At 40.8% G+C, this 17734-nt stretch overlaps 1 protein-coding gene across 3 annotated transcripts in view; it reads left to right on the plus strand.

Moving 5' to 3' along the window:
• Positions 1 to 69: 69 nt before the first annotated feature.
• Kntc1 (kinetochore associated 1) overlaps positions 70 to 17734 on the plus strand; it is a 79571-nt gene continuing 61906 nt past the window's right edge. For 2 of the 3 annotated variants that reach the window (XM_070024798.1, XM_070024796.1), the window contains exons 1-12: positions 70 to 192; positions 2707 to 2871; positions 4078 to 4198; positions 6793 to 6908; positions 7347 to 7425; positions 9322 to 9399; positions 13091 to 13125; positions 13343 to 13453; positions 14750 to 14843; positions 15281 to 15333; positions 16403 to 16518; positions 17407 to 17461. In XM_070024798.1, coding sequence (XP_069880899.1) covers positions 2749 to 2871; positions 4078 to 4198; positions 6793 to 6908; positions 7347 to 7425; positions 9322 to 9399; positions 13091 to 13125; positions 13343 to 13453; positions 14750 to 14843; positions 15281 to 15333; positions 16403 to 16518; positions 17407 to 17461 — 981 coding nt within the window. In that variant the 5' untranslated portion in view covers positions 70 to 192; positions 2707 to 2748. Of the gene's footprint in view, positions 213 to 2706; positions 2872 to 4077; positions 4199 to 6792; positions 6909 to 7346; positions 7426 to 9321; positions 9400 to 13090; positions 13126 to 13342; positions 13454 to 14749; positions 14844 to 15280; positions 15334 to 16402; positions 16519 to 17406; positions 17462 to 17734 lie in introns of all 3 variants that reach the window. The other variant, XM_070024797.1, reaches the window with a different exon arrangement.

Below are 17734 nucleotides of genomic sequence, written 5' to 3' on the forward strand. Positions count from 1 at the left end.
TATGGAAATGAACGCGATCTAGGGTGGGGCCGCTTCCTAGTTCGCGTGTTTACTAATTTTGGCCTCTGCCAGTCGCCGTAGCGGGGGGTTGGCCCTGGCGTGTTCCCGCCAATTCAAACCCACGGCGTGGAACCTAGTTTGGGGGGCGGTTGTGAGTTAGGAGGAGAAGGCTGGGGGCCGGCGCGTTCCTTTGTAAGTTTCCTCAGTCTCAGGTGAGGGGGGCAGGTGCGCAGTCGCCGAGAGCTCGGGGTTGCTAGTGGGGAGTGGAAATCCTCCAGCTCCAGCCCCTTTTGAGGTGTTTCGCCGGGAGGAGGATGGAATGGGTTCTGTCAGTCCGTCCGAGGGCATTGGTAGAGGGAAGCGTCCCTGGCAAGGTCTCGGTTGTAATGTTAGATTCGCTAATGCGTTCTTCCACTCGTTGTGGGTGCTGTCAAAATGTCGGAGACCCTCTCGCAGGTTAGCTTAATAAATACCCTCCCCGCCCTCGCCTTGCCCTGAGGAGAGGATCCAATCTTCTAGAAGGCCGCCGACTCATCCCAGCTCCGAGGCCCTGTTCCCCAGTCAGCTTCACTGTCCCCCTTCAGCTGGGCATAGTTGGCTTCTTGTCATTCAGGCCTCCGCTCAGAGGGTACCCCCTTCCCTCCCCAAACAGGACCATAAACCGACTCTCCCGGTTCATCTGAGCTCTCTTCCTTCAAGACATTAAGCACTGTTAGGAAGCATTGGTGCATTTTAAGTCTATTGTATTTATCTATTTATTTTGTATATGCCATCACTGGTATTGAACTCAGGGCCTGACCTTTTTTGCTCAAGGCTGGTGCTCCACCACTTGAGCAACAGCTCCACTTCTGGTTGAGTGTGTGTGTGTGTGTGTGTGTGTGTGTGTAATTGGAGATAAGACTCTCACAGACTTTCCATCCTCTTGATATGTGTGCATCTTTTTATTATTATTATTATTATTTGGTTGGTCTTGGGGCTTGAATTCTGGGCCTGAGCGCTGTCCCTCAGCTCTTCAGCTCAAGGCACTTCCGGTTTTCTAGTGGTTTATTGGAGATAAGAGTCTGACGAACTTTCCTGCAGGGGCTAGCTTTGAACCACGATCTTCAGATCTCAGCCTCCTGAGTAGCTAGGATTACAGGCGTGAGCCACCGGCGCTCGGCTGTGTGCATCTTTTATATTGTTGGGAGGCACTCTAACAATTAAAAGTGGACATAGACTTAAGTCCACTTATTTGCTCTTTATGTGCTTTAGGTGACTGGTCAATTATTTAACTGTCCTGTGTTCCTAAACTTTAAAATGTATTGGGCAGATTAAAGGAATAAAACATTAAAATTTCTAGACACAAGAACATGTGAAATATGGTAACTTTTTGATGTGCTTTCCACAAGATTATAAACTTCATAGGGCAAGGGCTGGGAAGGTGGCTCAGTGGTAGAGTGCTTGCCTTGCATGCATGAGGCCCTGGGTTCGATTCCTCAGCACCACATAAGCAGAAAAAGCTGGAAGTGATGCTATGGCTCAAGTGGTAGAGTATACTAGCCTTGAGCTGAAGAGCTGAGGGACAGTGCCCAGGCCCAGAGTTCAGGCACCATGACTGGCAAAAACAACAACAATTCCTCAGCACCATATGAGGATCGTGGTTTAAAGCCAGCCCCGGCAGGAAAGTCCGTGAAACTCTCCTCCCCACCCTCCTTCCTCCCCACCCCCCTTCCCCCGTTGTGGGGCTTGAACTCTGAGCCTGAGCACTGTCCCTCAGCTCTTCAGCTCAAGGCTAGTGCTCTACCACTTGCTATAGCCCCACTTCTGGTTTTCTGGTGGTTTTATTGGAGATAAGAGTTTCACAGACTTTCCTGCCCAGGCTGGCTTTGAACCTCAATCCTCAGATCTCAGCCTTCTGAATAACTAGAATTACAGGCCTGAGTCACTGGCGCCGGCCGTGAAATTCTTTTCTTTTTTTTTTTCAATCATGGGCCTGAACTCTGAGCCTGGACACTGTTCCTTAGCTCTTAGCTCAAGGTTAGCGCTCTACCATTTGAGCCACAGAGCCACTTCTGGCTTTTTTTGCTTATGTGGTGCTGATAAATTGAACCAGGGCCTCATGCATACAAGTCAAGCACTCTACCACTGAGCCACCTTCCCAGCCCCCCAGCCGTGAAATTCTTACCTCCAGTAAACCACCAGAAAACTGGAAGTGGTGCTGTAGCTCAAGTGGTAGAGCGCTAGCCTTGAGCTGAAAAGCTGAGGGACAGTGCCCAGGCCCAGAGTTCAAGCCTCATGACCGACAAAAATAAATACTGTGCAATGTTTAATGGACTTTAAAACATCTACTTTGAGCTATCCCAAAAAGTGTGACTTCAGAAATAAGGTTCTTTTTTGCTACACTAATTAAAGATTTGATTAAAAACTTGGTATAATTTCAAGCAGTTTGAGCACAGGAAATATTAGAAGCTCTGAGATACAGAGTAAATTCAGACTTGTTGTTTTGTGTTTATAAACCAATGTGATGTTTTCTGGTGAAATTCATGATCTATTTTCATTTATCTTATTGATCCAAAGTATCTAGTGAGCATAGAAATAATACACAGACTCTTTCAAAGTATTGATATGTTTTGTTTTTGTGTTTTGAGCAAGGCTTTTCATTTCCCAAGGAACTAGATTCTGTTTTGTACAAGAGAATGTGGACTGTATTTTTACATGTTATTATAGGGAAGACAGAACTTCCTGACTCAGAAAGACAATCTTGGAAACATGTGGAATGATATTGAGCTACTAACAAGTGATGACACCGGAAGTGGCTATCTGAGTGTTGGTTCAAGAAAAGACACTGCTTTGTACCAAGTAGATTTGCTTGTGAAAATCTCCTCTGAAAAGGTAGTGTTTTTCACACTGACTGGTTCACTCATGAATGTTACAATATGATATATGAAATTGTGCCTTTTAGGCCTAGAAGCAAGATAAATGTTTTAAGAATGAATATATTTCATTCACTTATTCATTAATTCAATATATTTATTCATTTATAAGGGAACATATATTCATTGTGATTCCCGCAGATTTGTTTCCTTGAGTACTAGAGACTGAGCATTATAGGCAAGTGCTCCATGACTCCATGATGGCTCCTAGCTGTTTTGTTATTTTGTTTTGATTTTTGCTATAGGATAGTGCTCTACCACTTGAGCCAAACACCGCTTCCAGCTTTTTTCATGCTTAATTGGAGATAAGAGTCTCCTGGTCTTTCCTGGCCTAGCTGGCTTAAAACTGGGATTCTCAGATCTTAGCCTACTGATTAGCTAAGTGCTTGCACCTAGCCTGGATGATTTTTTTTTCTTTTTTTTTTTTTGTCTGAGACCAGGATTTTTGGTTTTCCTCATTGGCTAGCACTCTACTACCCGAAACCAGACCTACCTCCCATTTTGGTCAGGGCCTGTGTACTGTCTCTGAGCTTTTTCACTCTGGGCTAGCTCTCTATCACTTTGAGCCATAGTACCGTTTCCCGTTTCCTGGTAGTTAATTGGAGATAAGAGTCTGACAGACTTTCCTTCCTGAGCTAGCTTTGAACCTCTGTCCTCAGATCTCAGCTTCCTAAGTAGCTAGTATTACAACGTGTGAGCTACTGGTCCCTGGCTCACAGATGATTTTTTTTTTTTTTTTTTTTTTTTTTTTTGTCAGTTGGGGGCTTGAACTCTGGGCCTGGGCGCTGTTCCTCAGCTCTTCAGCTCAAGGCTAGCCCTCTACCACTTGAGCCACAGTGCCACTTCTGCTTTTTCTGTTTATGTGGTGTTGAGGAGTCAAACCCAGGGCCTCATGCGTGGGAGGCAAGCACTCTACCACTGAGCCATCTTCCCAGCCCCTAGCACTCTACCACTGAGCCATCTTCCCAGCCCCTACCAGATGAATTTTTAAGATATACCATACAAAGAAAACCTTGATGTTTAACTAACTAGATAGATTGAAAAAAAAATGTATTGTCTGGTGACATTTGGAAGTTGGATATTTGAGTATATGAGAATACTATTGATCAATGTTATTAAACTTGTGTAAATATATTAATTTTGATTATGGTTTGCTGTCTTGTAGGCCTCATTAAATCCAAAGATAAAAGCATGCAGCTTAAATGATGGGTTTATAATTGTAGCTGACCAATCAGTGATACTACTGGACAGTATTTGTAAATCACTTCAATTGCATCTTATATTTGGTAAGTCTAATATAATGCAACACGTTGAAAGTTAAATATATCTTTCTTACAATTTCTGGCTGGTTTTAACCCAAATTGTTTCTAAGAATTAGAATTCAATGAATTTCAAGAAAATGTTGAGTAGTTTTCTCTTGTTGGGCACTAGACTCAAAAGATACTGAGATAGTTTTTCCCTCAGTATTTTTCAGAGGAACATACATTTAAAACAATAACTAACTTGTATGGTTTGTGTGTTAGCATACATCGGGGCCCATTTGTGTTCAAGTACTTGAATCTTAGACATATTTTCAATATTATGGGCAGGTATTTAAATGCTTTTTTAGGATAATACTATTATAAAAAACTTTTCAGAAACTTAAGCATTAATTCTTAGAATTAAAGGCCTTTAGGTACATGTGAACATGAACCTAAGAATACTGTAGGTGATAGTATACACTCAGTTCTAGTACTTGGTAGGGTTTTTTTTTATCTTTTTTGGTGATGTTGGGGTTTTGAACTCACTGTCTTGTGCTTGGTAGGCAGGTACTTTTCCACTTGAGCCATTCCTGCTGCTCAAATTCCCATATTTAGGAGATTAAGGCAGGAGAATTGCATGCAAGTCTGAGGCTAACCTGGGCTACATAGTATGACCTTGTCTCAACAGGATCTAAAGTGAGCTGGATGCCTGTGGCTCATGCCTATAATCCTAGCTACTCAGGAGGCTAAGATCTGAGGATCATGGTTCAAAACCAGCCCCAGCAAGAAAGCCCTTGACACTCTTATCTCCAATGAACTACTAAAAAAGCCAGAAGTGGAGTTGTGGCTAAAGTGAGATTGCTAGTTTGAGCAAAAGAAGCTCAGGGGACAGCACCCAGGCCCTGAATTCAAGCCCCAGGTCCAGCACACACATATACCCAGATCTAAACTGGACACTAGTGGCTCATAACTGTAATCCTAGCTACGCAGGAAGTTGAGATCCAGAGTTTTGAAGTTCAACTAGCCCTGCAGAACAGTCCTTGAGACTCCATCTCCAAAATAAACAGCCAAAAGCAGGGCTGGAGGCATGATGCCCTGAAGTCAAACTTCAGTACTGTCAAGAAAAAAACAAAAACAGTCTAACCTAAGTGACAAGTCTGTATTTGTGCAGAAGTTATGTGAAAATATTTGGAAGTTACATGAAAGTCATTTCTGTCCTGAGTAAAAATTATTTGAGAAAGACTTCTATTGGGAGTATTTACATGAGAACTTAGACAACTAAAAATCAAGTAAAAAAGCAAGAAACTCCTATATGTGAAGTCTCCCCTGATCAGTCCACAGATTTATTGTTTTGCCAGTGATTTAGAGTAATTTCTATTCATAATGCAACCACACACTATGTATCTCTTATTCTCCCCTGTCAGTTACCTGAGCTTGCTGTTGATAAATACAGTCAAGCTTTTTTTTTTTTTTTTTGCTCGTGGGCCCTGAACTTTGGGCCTGGGCGCTGTCCCTCAGCTCTTCAGCTCAAGGCTAGCACTCTACCACTTGAGCCACAACACCACTTCTGGCTTTTTCTACTTATGTGGTGCTGAGGAATTGATCCCAGGGCTTCAGGCATTACTGAGCCACCTTCCCAGCCCCACAGTCAAGCTCTTACCAGATGATGCTCATTTAGGCTGTGCCCATTGACTGGAATTTAGCTAATTTTGTTACCTCCTTTAAGTCTTTCTTAATGTTCTAACACTGCAAAATGTATGATTTTTCCAATCTCTATTCTTTTTTTCTCTCCTTCCCTCTCTCCTTCCTTCCTTCTTTGTTTCTTTTTTTTTTTTTTTTTTTGGGTCCAGTCGTGGGGCCTGAACTCTGGGCCTGGGCGCTGTCCCTCAGTTCTTCAGTCCAAGGCTAGTGCTCTACCACCTGAGCCACAGCACCACTTCCGGCTTTTTGCTTATGTGGTGCTGAGGAATTGAACCTAGGGCCTCAGGCATGCAAGGCAAGCGCTCTACCACTGACCCACCTTCCCAGCCCCCTTCTTTGTTTCTTGTTTTCTCTTTTTCTATCTCTCCCTTTCTTTCTTTGTACCCATTCTGGGGCTTGATCTCAGGGCATAGGTGCTGTCCATTAGCTTTATCACTCAAGGCTAGAGCTCTACCACTTGAACCATAGCTCCACTTTCAGCTTTTTGTTGATTAATTGAGAGATAAAGTCTAACAGGTTTCCTGCCCAGACTGGCTTAGAACCACAATCCTTAGATCTCAGCCTCCTGAGTGTTAGGATTACAAGCATGATTCACTAGTACTAGCCCCAAACTTCTTTTTCTAGAACATTTACTACCTTTTTACAGGACTAATAATTTGCTTATTATGTTAATTACTTAGGATTTGATATCTGTGATGGCAGGAATATTGTTAACTTCAGACATCAGCAATAGGCCTTAGAACAATGTTTACTTAATATATGGTAAATGCTTCAAAATATTTATGGACCAAGTAAAAGTAGTATTCTTTTTCTTGATGACTTTTCTTCTGAAATATTTAGAACTAAGCCTGATTCGTGGCTTTTTTGTAACAAAATTTGCTTTTTTTAAAAATTAAAAATTTTTTCAAGGAAGCTTAATTTTTATTTGAAATTTTCAGATACTGTAGTGGACGTAGTTGGCCTGTGTCAAGAAGGAAAGTTTCTCTGGGTGGGGGAGAGAAGTGGCAACGTACATCTTATTCATGTGACATCAAAGCAAATATTATTCACTAATGTAAGTCTGCATGGTTTTTGTTTTTCTAAATAATTTCTTAGACAACTCAAACTCAAGCCATTACTTGTTTAAAGTGAAGAGAATCACTTTATATTAACTTTAAGAAATAGAGCTGGGATGTAGCTAAGTGGTAAAGCACTTGCCTAACAAGTACAACGTCCTGGGTTCAATCCCCAGTACCAAAAAAGAAAAGACAAAAAAAATACAGTTAAAAAAAAGAAAAAGAAATGTACCTCAGAAACATTAGAAGTGCAAAATTGAAAAATTAGGCTTTGAAGCTTTTTAGTATACTTTTCCATCCTCAAATTAAAGTGTTTAGAATAATTATAAACAGAATTATTGGTGATGATATTCAGTAATACTAGGGTTTAAAAATAGTAGCCCTTTGTTATATTTTTCTGGGTTTAACCTTATCATTTGAAATTAATTTGCAATTAGGCATTTGTTGAGAAAGCTAAGGATGAAAATCAGTGTACCTACTGGAATTTTGTTATTGAGAAAGATGGCTCAAATGAAGGTAAGATTTCTTGGGGAAAAAAATTTTTTTTTTATCTTTTGTGGGGCTTGAACTCTGGGCCTGGGTGCTGTCCCTGAGCTCTTCAGCTCAAGGCAAGCACTCTACCACTTGAGCTAGAGTGCCACTTCCAATTTTCTGGTGGTTTATTAGAGATTAGAGTCTCATGGATTTTCCTGTCTGGGCTGGCTTTGAACCTTTTTTTTTTTGGGGGGGGGGGGGTCCAGTCGTGTGTCCTGAACTCTGGGCCTGGGCGCTGTCCCTCAGCTCTTCAGCTCAAGGCTAGCACTCTACCACTTGAGCCACAGCGCCACTTCTGGCTTTTTTCTTTTTGTTTATGTGGTGCTGAGGAATCGAACCCAGGATCTCATGCATGCAAGGCAAGCACTCTACCACTGAGCCACCTTCCCAGCCCCTGGCTTTGGACCTTGATCCTCAGATCTCAGCCTCCTGAGTAGCTAGTATTACAGGCGTGAAACATCAGTGCCCTTCTTAACTATTTTTGGAATGGCTTCTGATGAAAACACAATCAAAAATTTATATTTATGCCAGACTCATCCCTGTTACCTTAACTACTCAGGAGGCGTATGTTCTTACTTGGCTTTTCACTCAAAGCTAGTACTGTACCACTTGAGCCACACTTCTGCTTTTGTTTTTTTTTGTTTTTTGTTTTTTTTTTGCTGGCTATTTGGAGATAGAAATGTAGCAGATTGGGCTGGGTTCCATTCCTCAGTATCACATAAACAGAAAAAGCCAGAAGTGGTGCTATGGTGCAAGTGGTAGAGTGCTAGCTTTGAACAAAAGAAGCTCAGGGACAGTGCCCAGGCCCTTGAGTTCAAGCCCCAGGACTGGCAAAAAAAAAAAATAAATAAATAAAAAATAAATATAGCAGATTTGTCTGCTTAGGCTAGTTTCAAAGTGAGATTCTCAGTCTCAGCCTCGTGTTACAGGAGTGAGCCACCAGCACATGGTATCATACAGTTAACAGAAGAAACTTCTTTAGAGAGAAAGAGTTTGAGACAATGTCTTGCTATATAACCCAGACCGGCCTCAAACTTTTTTTTCTGTCTGTCATGAGGCTTGAACTCTGGGTCTGGGCACTGTCCCTCAGCTCTTCAGCTCAGGGCTACTGCTCTGCCACTTGAGTCACAGTGCCACTTCTGGTTTTCTGGTGGTTTGTTTGAGATAAGTTTCACAGAGTTTACTGCCTGGGCTGGCTTTGAACTGTGATCCTCAGATCTCAGCTTCCCGAGTAGCTAGGATTACAGATGTCAAATTTTTTTTTATATATGCCAGTTCTGGGGCTTGAACTCAAGACTTGGCTGCAGTTCTTGAGTTTTAACAAAAACCAGAGTTGGGCAGAGCACCTGTGGCTCACACTTATCCTAGCTACTCAGAAGGCTGAGATCTGAGGATCATGATTCAAAGCCAGCCCAGGCAGGAAAGTCTGTGAAATTCTTATCTACAATTAAACACCAATTAAACACAAAAAAGAAAAAAGAAAGAAACTGTCTCATACATGTAATTCTAACTACTCAGGAGACAGAGATCAGAAGCATGGCTTGAAGTTGGCCAGGGTGAAAAGTTGGCCAGATCCCATCCCAACAAACAAGATAGTCCTGGTGGTAAATGTTATAATTCTAGTTAGTGGGAGGCATAGGTAGGAGGATAGGGTCTAAGAGTGGCCCAGGCCCTATCTGAAAACAGTGTAAAAGCAAAAAGGGCTAGAGGTTTGGCTCAAGTGGTAGAGTACTTGCCTAGCAAGTGAAAAGCCCTGTGTTAAAACCCTAGTACTGCCATAAAAATGAAAATGAAAAAATGTTTAAGCTACAGATAATTTGTTTCCACTTTATATCTATACACCTTTTGGAGAAAATGATTTTGATTTTATTTTAATAGGTTCCTATTACATGCTGCTTCTTACAAACAATGGATTTTTTTATATTACAAATATTCAGCTTGAAAAAATCCAACAAGGTAAGTAATAGTATATAATAATAGTATTTATAATAGTATTTGTAGCTGGGCGCTGGTGGCTCACGCCTGTAATCCTAGCTACTCAGAAGGCTGAGATCTGAGGATCACAGTTCCAAGCCAGCCCAGGCAGGAACCAGCCCAGGCAGGAAAGTCCTTGAGACTCTTATCTCCAATAAACTACTAGAAAACAGGAAGTAGCACTGTAGCTCAAGTGGTAGCATGCTCACCTTGAGCTGATTGAGGGACAGCCCCAAGCCCAGAGTTCAAGCCCCACGACCACCACCAACAACAACAAAAAAGTATTAGTATTTTCTCATTAATTTACAGTATTATTCGTTTTCTAGGTAAATTTTGAAATATTCAATGAATATTTTTTGGTTTAATTATACTAGGTCCTGAATATTCTTTTTTTGTGTATGTGTGTGAGGATCCTAGGAATTTAGGTCCTGGGTGCTCCACTTAGCTCTGCCACTTTTGCCAAAGCTCTACTTCTGGCTTTTTGGTGGTTAACTGGAGATAAGAGTCTCATGGACTTTCCTATGAGGAATTACCTGAGTAATTACCATTACAGTCATGAACCACTGGAAGTTCGAAACAAGCTTTTTCAAAATGTATGCAAGACCTATGATGGGTCCAGGGTATATGACATGATTTAAGATGCAGGGGCTGTTATCGCTACAGATGCAGAAAAGGCCTTTGACAAAATTCAACATTCATTCATGCTAAAAGCTCTGGAGAAAATAGGAAAAGAAGGAACATTTCTAAAAACAATAAAAGCCATTTATGACAGACCAATAGCCAATATTATACTTAATGGGGAAAAGCTACAACCAATTCTCCTAAAATCAGGAACAAGGCAAGGATGCCCACTGTCTCCACTCCTCTTCAATATAGTCCTAGAACCCTTAGCCAGGGCAATAAGGCAAGAAAAAGACATTAAAGGGATCCGCATAGGAAAAGAAGAAGTTAAACTATCCCTTTTTGCAGACGACATGATACTATACCTCCAAGATCCCAAAAACTCCATCCCCAAACTCTTAGAAATCATAAATCACTTTGGCAAAATAGCAGGATACAAAATAAACCCACAAAAATCAGTTGCCTTCCTATACACTGATAATGTACAGGAAGAGAGGGAAATAAAGGGAGCAACCCCATTCACAATAACCTCCCGAAAAATAAAATATTTAGGAATTAACCTAACCAAAGATGTAAAAGAACTATTTAATGAGAACTATAAAAAGTTAAAGAAAGAAATTGCAGAAGACACTAGGAAATGGAAAGACCTCCCATGCTCCTGGATAGGCCGACTTAATATAGTAAAGATGGTAATACTTCCAAAACTAATATACAAATTCAACGCAATTCCTATTAAAATCCCAATGACGTACATCTCTGAAATACAGAAAACAGTCCAAAAATTCATATGGAACAACAAAAGACCTAGAATAGCCAAAACAATTCTAGGGGATAAAGACAATATGGGAGGGCTATCCATGCCGAACTTCAAACTCTACTACAGAGCTATAATAACAAAGACAGCATGGTACTGGCACAAAAACAGACCCGAAGACCAATGGAACAGAATAGAAGATCCAGAAATAAATCCACAGGCCTACAGCCAGCTGATATTCGACAAAGGAGCCAAAGACATACAATGGAAGAAACACAGTCTCTTCAACCGCTGGTGCTGGGAAAACTGGGCAGCCACATGCAGAAAACTAAAAGTGGACCCCAGCCTATCACCATGCACCAACATCAACTCAAAATGGATTAAAGACCTTAACATTAAACCTGAATCTCTGAAACTACTGCAGGACAGAGTAGGAGAGACACTTGAACTAATAGGCACAGGAAGGAACTTCCTGAACAGAGTCCCAGGGTCACAACAAATTGGAGAGAGACTCGACAAATGGGACTACCTTAAAATAAAAAGCTTCTGCACAGATAAAGCTATCGCAACCAAGCTAGAAAGACAACCAACTAATTGGGAAAAAATATTTACCAGCAATATATCAGACAAGGGGTTAACATCCTGTATATACAGGGAACTCAAGAAACTAATCCCTCCCAAACCTAACAAACCAATTACTAAATGGGCAAGGGAACTAAAGAGGGACTTCTCAAATGAAGAAATAAAAATGGCAAAGAAACACATGAGGAAATGTTCATCATCCCTGGTGGTGAAGGAAATGCAAATAAAGACAACCCTGAGATACCACCTTACCCCAGTCAGAATGTCCCACATCCACAAATCAGCCAACGACAAATGCTGGAGGGGATGTGGAGAACGAGGAACGCTATTACACTGCTGGTGGGAATGTACACTCATACAACCACTTTGGAAAGCAGTCTGGAGGGTCCTTAGAAAGCTAAAGATTGACCTCCCTTACGACCCAGTCATACCACTTCTAGGCATCTACCCTGAACAACAGGAACCAATATACAAGGACACGTGCACCTCCATGTTTATTGCAGCACTGTTCACAATAGCCAGGATATGGAAACAACCTAGATGCCCCACCACAGATGAATGGATCCAAAAATTGTGGTATCTATACACAATGGAATATTATGCAGCCATTAGAAATGACAAAATAATGGCATTTGCAGGGAAATGGATGGAGCTAGAAGGAATCATGTTGAGCGAGGTAAGCCAAGAACGAAGAGACAAACAGTACATGGTCTCCCTGATAAGCGGATGATAAATCCAAAATGTTAGGTGATATGACAAAACTAACAGGACTTAAGAAACAAAGAACTCCCACTCATCTGGTTGAACCACTACTAAATATCCCCATGCTGCTGATCACGTGTATGGTATATAACATATGAACACCGTTATATATTACAGACTGTGATAGACAATTTGCTCCAGGAAAGTTAGAATGAACCTGTGACTTTAAATGAGCATCATTATTCCACAATACTGTGAATTACCGGAAATTAAGTAATCACTTAATCACAATCAAAAAAAAAAAAAAAAAAAAAAAAAGAACCTTGGGGAAGGGAGGGAGGGAGGGGATGGTAGGGAGAAAACAATGGAGGGGGTAACAATGTTCAAGAGGAAGTGTACTCATTACCCCACTCATGTAACTGTAACCCTCTGTATAGAATCTTTACAATAAAAAAATTAAAAAAAAAAAAAAAAAAAAAAAAGATGCAGGGGCTGGGAAGGTGGCTCAGTGGTAGAGTGCTTGCCTTGCATGCATGAGGCCCTAAGTTTGATTCCTCAGCACCACATAGGCAGAAAAAACTGGAGGTGGTGCTGTGGCTCAAGTGGTAGAGGGCCTTGCTTGAGTTGAAGAGCTAAGGGACAGCGCCCAGGCTCAGAGTTGAGGCTCTACTACTGGCAAAAAAAAGATTTAAGCTGCATTAATTTTCTGAAGATGGATTTAGAAGGAAGACAGGAGAAAGGGCTGTTCTATAACCACAAATGGAGAATACTTGATAAGTAGGACTTCGCGCTTGACCCTCTTGGTAGGAAGAAACATGGCATATGTACATACAGCGAGGCACCGTGAGGTGTGGCTGTCAAGGGCCAAGCCGAAGAGCCAACACTAATTCTGACCTCCTCTTTGAACAAGCACGCATTCATTCAATTTGAACACAAAGGGGGTGACTTGTATTATTTTTTTTAGTCTATATAAACCTAAATTCATTTAGTTTTCTTTCTTTTATTTTCATGCAGCAATTGAGAATGTAGACCTAGAAACAGCCAAAAAGGTAAGAAACCAAAGCTATCTTGTTCTCTTTAAACTTACTTTAAATTTAGTAGTAGAAAATGTAGCTTCTGTGTACAGTTATTCTACTAGCTGATATTATAGGTGTTCATATGCCATTTTAATAACATCTCTGTTTAAAAACCCAATTATATCTAATTGAGTTGAACTGATTTTTGTGGGACTTAAATCTGTGTAAAACATTCTGGTTGTTTTTACAGTTACAAGGACAGATCAAATCCAGTTTTATTTCTACTGAAAATTATCACAGTCTTGGTTGTCTCAATCTTGTGGCTGGTGATTTGACAAGTGAAACTCCTGTGATAATTGGGGTAATTATCTCTATGAAATTTTATTTTATTTTTTTGTGAGTTGAGGGCTTGAACTCAGGGCCTGGTTGCTTCCTGAGTCTCTCTGTGCTCAAGGCTAGTGCTCTCTACTACTTGAGCCACAGTGCCACTTCTGGTTTTTGAGTGGTTACTTGGAAATAAGACTCTCATGGAACCTTTTCTGCCTGAACTGACTTCACACTTTGATCCTCAGATCTCAGCCTCCTGAGTAGTGAATTACAGGTGTGAGCCACCAGTGGCCAGCTTATTTGTGGTTATTTTGACAAAATTATTTTACTTTATTTATGGCAGTGCTGGGGCTTAAAATCTCAAGGCAATTTTAGTACTCATGATTGGCACTCTACTACTTGAACCATGCATCCAGTCCAGCATTTTGCTGGATAATTGCAGATGGAGTCTTACAGACTTTTCTGCCTGAAATGGCTTTCATCCACAACCCTCATATCTCAACCACCTTAGCTAGGATTGTAGACATAAGACACTGCAACCTAGCTTTACCAGAGCATTTAAAAAAAAATGAATTTACATTGCTTCTGGAAGAAAGTTCATGTTTTTAGGCTGAGTTTCCTGAACATGCCTACTCTTCATTAAGTATTCATGTGATGACCAGGAATCCATATAGTTTACTATTCTTTATAGTTTACTATTCTTTCCATTCTGAGCAGAAACAGCAACTGGAAGATAATAGCTGGCTCAAGCCTGACAGGATGGGAGATGTCTGTAACACCAGCTACTCAGGAGGCTGAGGCATGAGGAGCAAGAGTTTCAAGATAGCCCAGGCAGAGTTAGGGAGTCCCTGTCTCAGAATAAAATAAAAAAGGGCTGGTGATAATACTCAGTAGTTAAGAGTACATGCCTAAAGCCCAGGGTCCAATTCCTACTACTAAGGGAGAAGTACTGTTTTGAGATTGAATATGGAAACATATTTTGACATTAGTAATATATACAGCTTACATTTTAGGTTGTTTTTTTTTTTTTTTTAATTGTCAGTCGTGGGGCTTGAACTCTGGGCCTGGGCACTGTCCCTGCACTTTTCAGCTCAAGGCAAGCACTCTACCACTTGAGTCACAGCGGTACTTCTGGTTTTCTAGTGGTTTATTGTAGATAAGAGTCTCATGGACTTTCCTGCCCGGGCTGGCTTTGAACCATGATCCTCAGATCTCAGCCTCAGCTAGGATTACAGGTGTGAGCCAACAGCACCTAGCTACATTTTAGTCTAAGGAAGATTCAGGTTTTAGATCCAAATTTGTAATTGCCATACCATTTTCATTTTTCTAGGGAACTGGTAATTGTGCACTTTCAAAATGGGAACCAGATTCTACCAAAAAAGAAATGACGGTTAAGAACTTAATTGATACAGAGATTATTAACGGTAAAAATAAGCCAACAAAACTACTTTTTTGTAATTATTATAGGGGTTGTAGTTTGCATGTTCATAAACTTGGGCTAGCATATGGATTATTTATTTCATTCAATGTCCTTGCTGGGGCTTGAACCCATTATCTGGTAGTGGGTTAATTTTATTGTATCACTCTTTGAAACAAACTAGATTTGTTTGAAAATTGACCACATTTTACCTTTCATGACATAATATGATTATTACTCCTCTTTTGGGGAGTTTTTACATTTTACTGGTCACCTTAAAAAAAAAAAAAAGAAAAAAATTTGAAAGAGGTAGGAATAGGTGAAAATGGAAGCTTTTAAATAAAATATAGTTTTGTCTTTCTGTAAATATTTTAGTCTGCAATTTAAATATGATTGTATATAATACTATCATAAAATTCTTTGACTTCTTATTTTCTGTTACAGGAGCAAAGAAGTTCCAGCTGATTGACAACCTGCTTTTTGTGCTGGACACTGATGTATATTAATGTTTCTCTTTGAATTTTGTGTGTGTGTGTGTGTGTGTGTGTGTGTATGTGTGTGTGTGTGTGTGTGTGTGTGTGTGTGTGTGTGTGTGTGTGTGTGTGTGTGTGTGTGTGTGTGTGTGTGTGTGTGTGTGTGTGCTGGACACTGATGTATATTAATGTTTCTCTTTGAAGTGTGTGCGTGTGCGTGTGTGTGTGTTGCCGGAGATGGAACTTAGAGCTTCATACATGCTACTTAAGCACTCTGCCACTAAGAAACATCCTCACCCTGGTCATATATTTATTAATAAAAATATTGCAGGGCACTAGTGGCTCACACCTGTAATCTTTACTTACTCAGGAGACTGAGATCTGAGGATTGCAGTTCAAAGCCAGGCTAGTCAGAAAAGTTTGTGAGACTTTTTTTTTTTTTTGGTTGTGGGGCCTGAACTCTGGGCCTGGGCACTGTCCCTCAGCTCTTCAGCTCAAGGCTAGTGCTCTACCCCTTGAGCCACAGCTCTTTTTCTGCTTATGTGGTGCTGAGGAATTGAACCCAGGGCCTCATGCATGCAAGGCAAGCACTTTACCACTGAGCCACTTTCCCAGCTCATTGCGAGACTTTTATCTCAAGTGGTAGTGATAGAGCATCAGCTTTGGAAAATAGAGCTATAGGACAGCACCTAGGCCCTGAGTTAAAACTCTAGTACTAGGACACATATACAAATGTTATAACACTTACAGAGATGGATGTTAGAGATAAGGATGTTAGCTGAGTGGGTCACCATTTTGTGTACTATGCTCTTTCATTGTGTTATTAGATACAAATTCATGATCTTGGGCTGGGAAGGTGGCTCAGTGGTAGAGTGCTTACCTTGCATGCAGGAAGCCCTGGGTTTGATTCCTCAGCATCACATAAGCAGAAAAAGCGGGAAATGGCACTGTGGCTCAAATGGTAGAGTGCTAGCCTTGAGCTGAAGAGCTGAGGGACACCCAGGCCCAGAGTTCAAGTCCCCCAACTGACAAAAAATTATAATAATAATAAATTCATGATCTTTAAGACATAGGTGAGATGTTTCTTTTGCAGAATGTGCTGAGTTTATGGGATGTTTATACTCTCACACTCATATGGAACTGGCCCTCCATTGGTGTAGAGGAATTTCTTCTTACCACTGAAGCAGATTCTCCTTCCTCAGTTGCCTGGTAGGTTATAACTTTGGCCCAAAATAATTTCCTCTTCTTTTAGCATCAGTGTTCTTGTCTGTTTTGTTTGGATCATTTATTATGTACACTAAAACAGTCTAACAGAATTAGGACAGACTCATTGTTTGTTTGTTTCCATTGGAAACAAATAGGCAGTATGATCCTCTATTGTGTTAAAACAGAGTATCAGTTTTAGCTGTGAACATGGACAAATAGAATCTAGTGGCTTGGGCTAGATTTGGTGGCTCTTATGCCTGTAATCCCAACTCTTTGAGCTGTGAAAAAAGAATTGTGGTTTGAGGTCAGTTTTTTTTTTTTTTTTTTTTTTTTTTTTGGGTCCGGTTGTGGGGCCTGAACTCTGGGCCTGGGCGCTGTCCCTCAGCTCTTCAGCTCAAGGCTAGCGCTCTACCACTTGAGCCACAGCGCCACTTCCGGCTTTTTTCTTTTTTTGCTTATATGGTGCTGAGGAATCGAACCCAGGGCCTCAGGCTTGCAAGGCAAGCGCTCTACCACTGAGCCACCTTCCCAGCCCTGAGGTCAGTTTTGAGACTATCTCAGAGAATAAGTTGAGTATGGCAATTCACATCTGTAATCCTAACTACTCAGGAGGCATAGGTAGGAGGATTGTAGTCTAAAGCTGACCTTAGGCAAAAGTGAGACATTATCTGAAAAATAACTAAAGCAAAAATGGATTGCGGCATAGTTTAAGATACAGCAGCTACCTAACAAATGCTAGGTCCTGAATTTAAACCCTAGTACCACCAAAAGATAAAAAAAGGTATTTTTTGAATCTATCTTAACACTTAAACAGGAATTATATCTCTTTCACTTAGCTTTTATTTGGTTGCAAGTTTGTTTGATTTACTTGTAGCTTCTTTTCTCTTTTAGGCAAGGCATTACAAACCTGAAATTAGTAGCTCTGACGACTACAACTAATAAGAAGGTATTGGAAATTTTTGCTTCTGCCTCTCCATATCATGTATTAGAAATAGCATTTAGTGACATAGAAGTTGAATCTAAGTAGTATTCATAACACATTAGCTATTAGTTCACACAGACACTTAACAAATTGGAATTAATACTGCAGAACTCTATTCCATTTTTTTTTTTTTTTTTTTTTTTGTCGGTTGTGGGGCTGGAACTCTGGGCCTGGGTGCTGTCCCTGAGCCCTTCAGCTCAAGGCTACCGCTCTACCACCTGAGCCACAGAGCCACTT

The sequence above is a fragment of the Dipodomys merriami genome, unplaced genomic scaffold (genome assembly GCF_024711535.1).
Source record: "Dipodomys merriami isolate MVZ:Mamm:240054 unplaced genomic scaffold, mDipMer1.0.p SCAF_163, whole genome shotgun sequence".
NCBI classification, from domain to species: Eukaryota; Metazoa; Chordata; class Mammalia; order Rodentia; family Heteromyidae; genus Dipodomys; species Dipodomys merriami.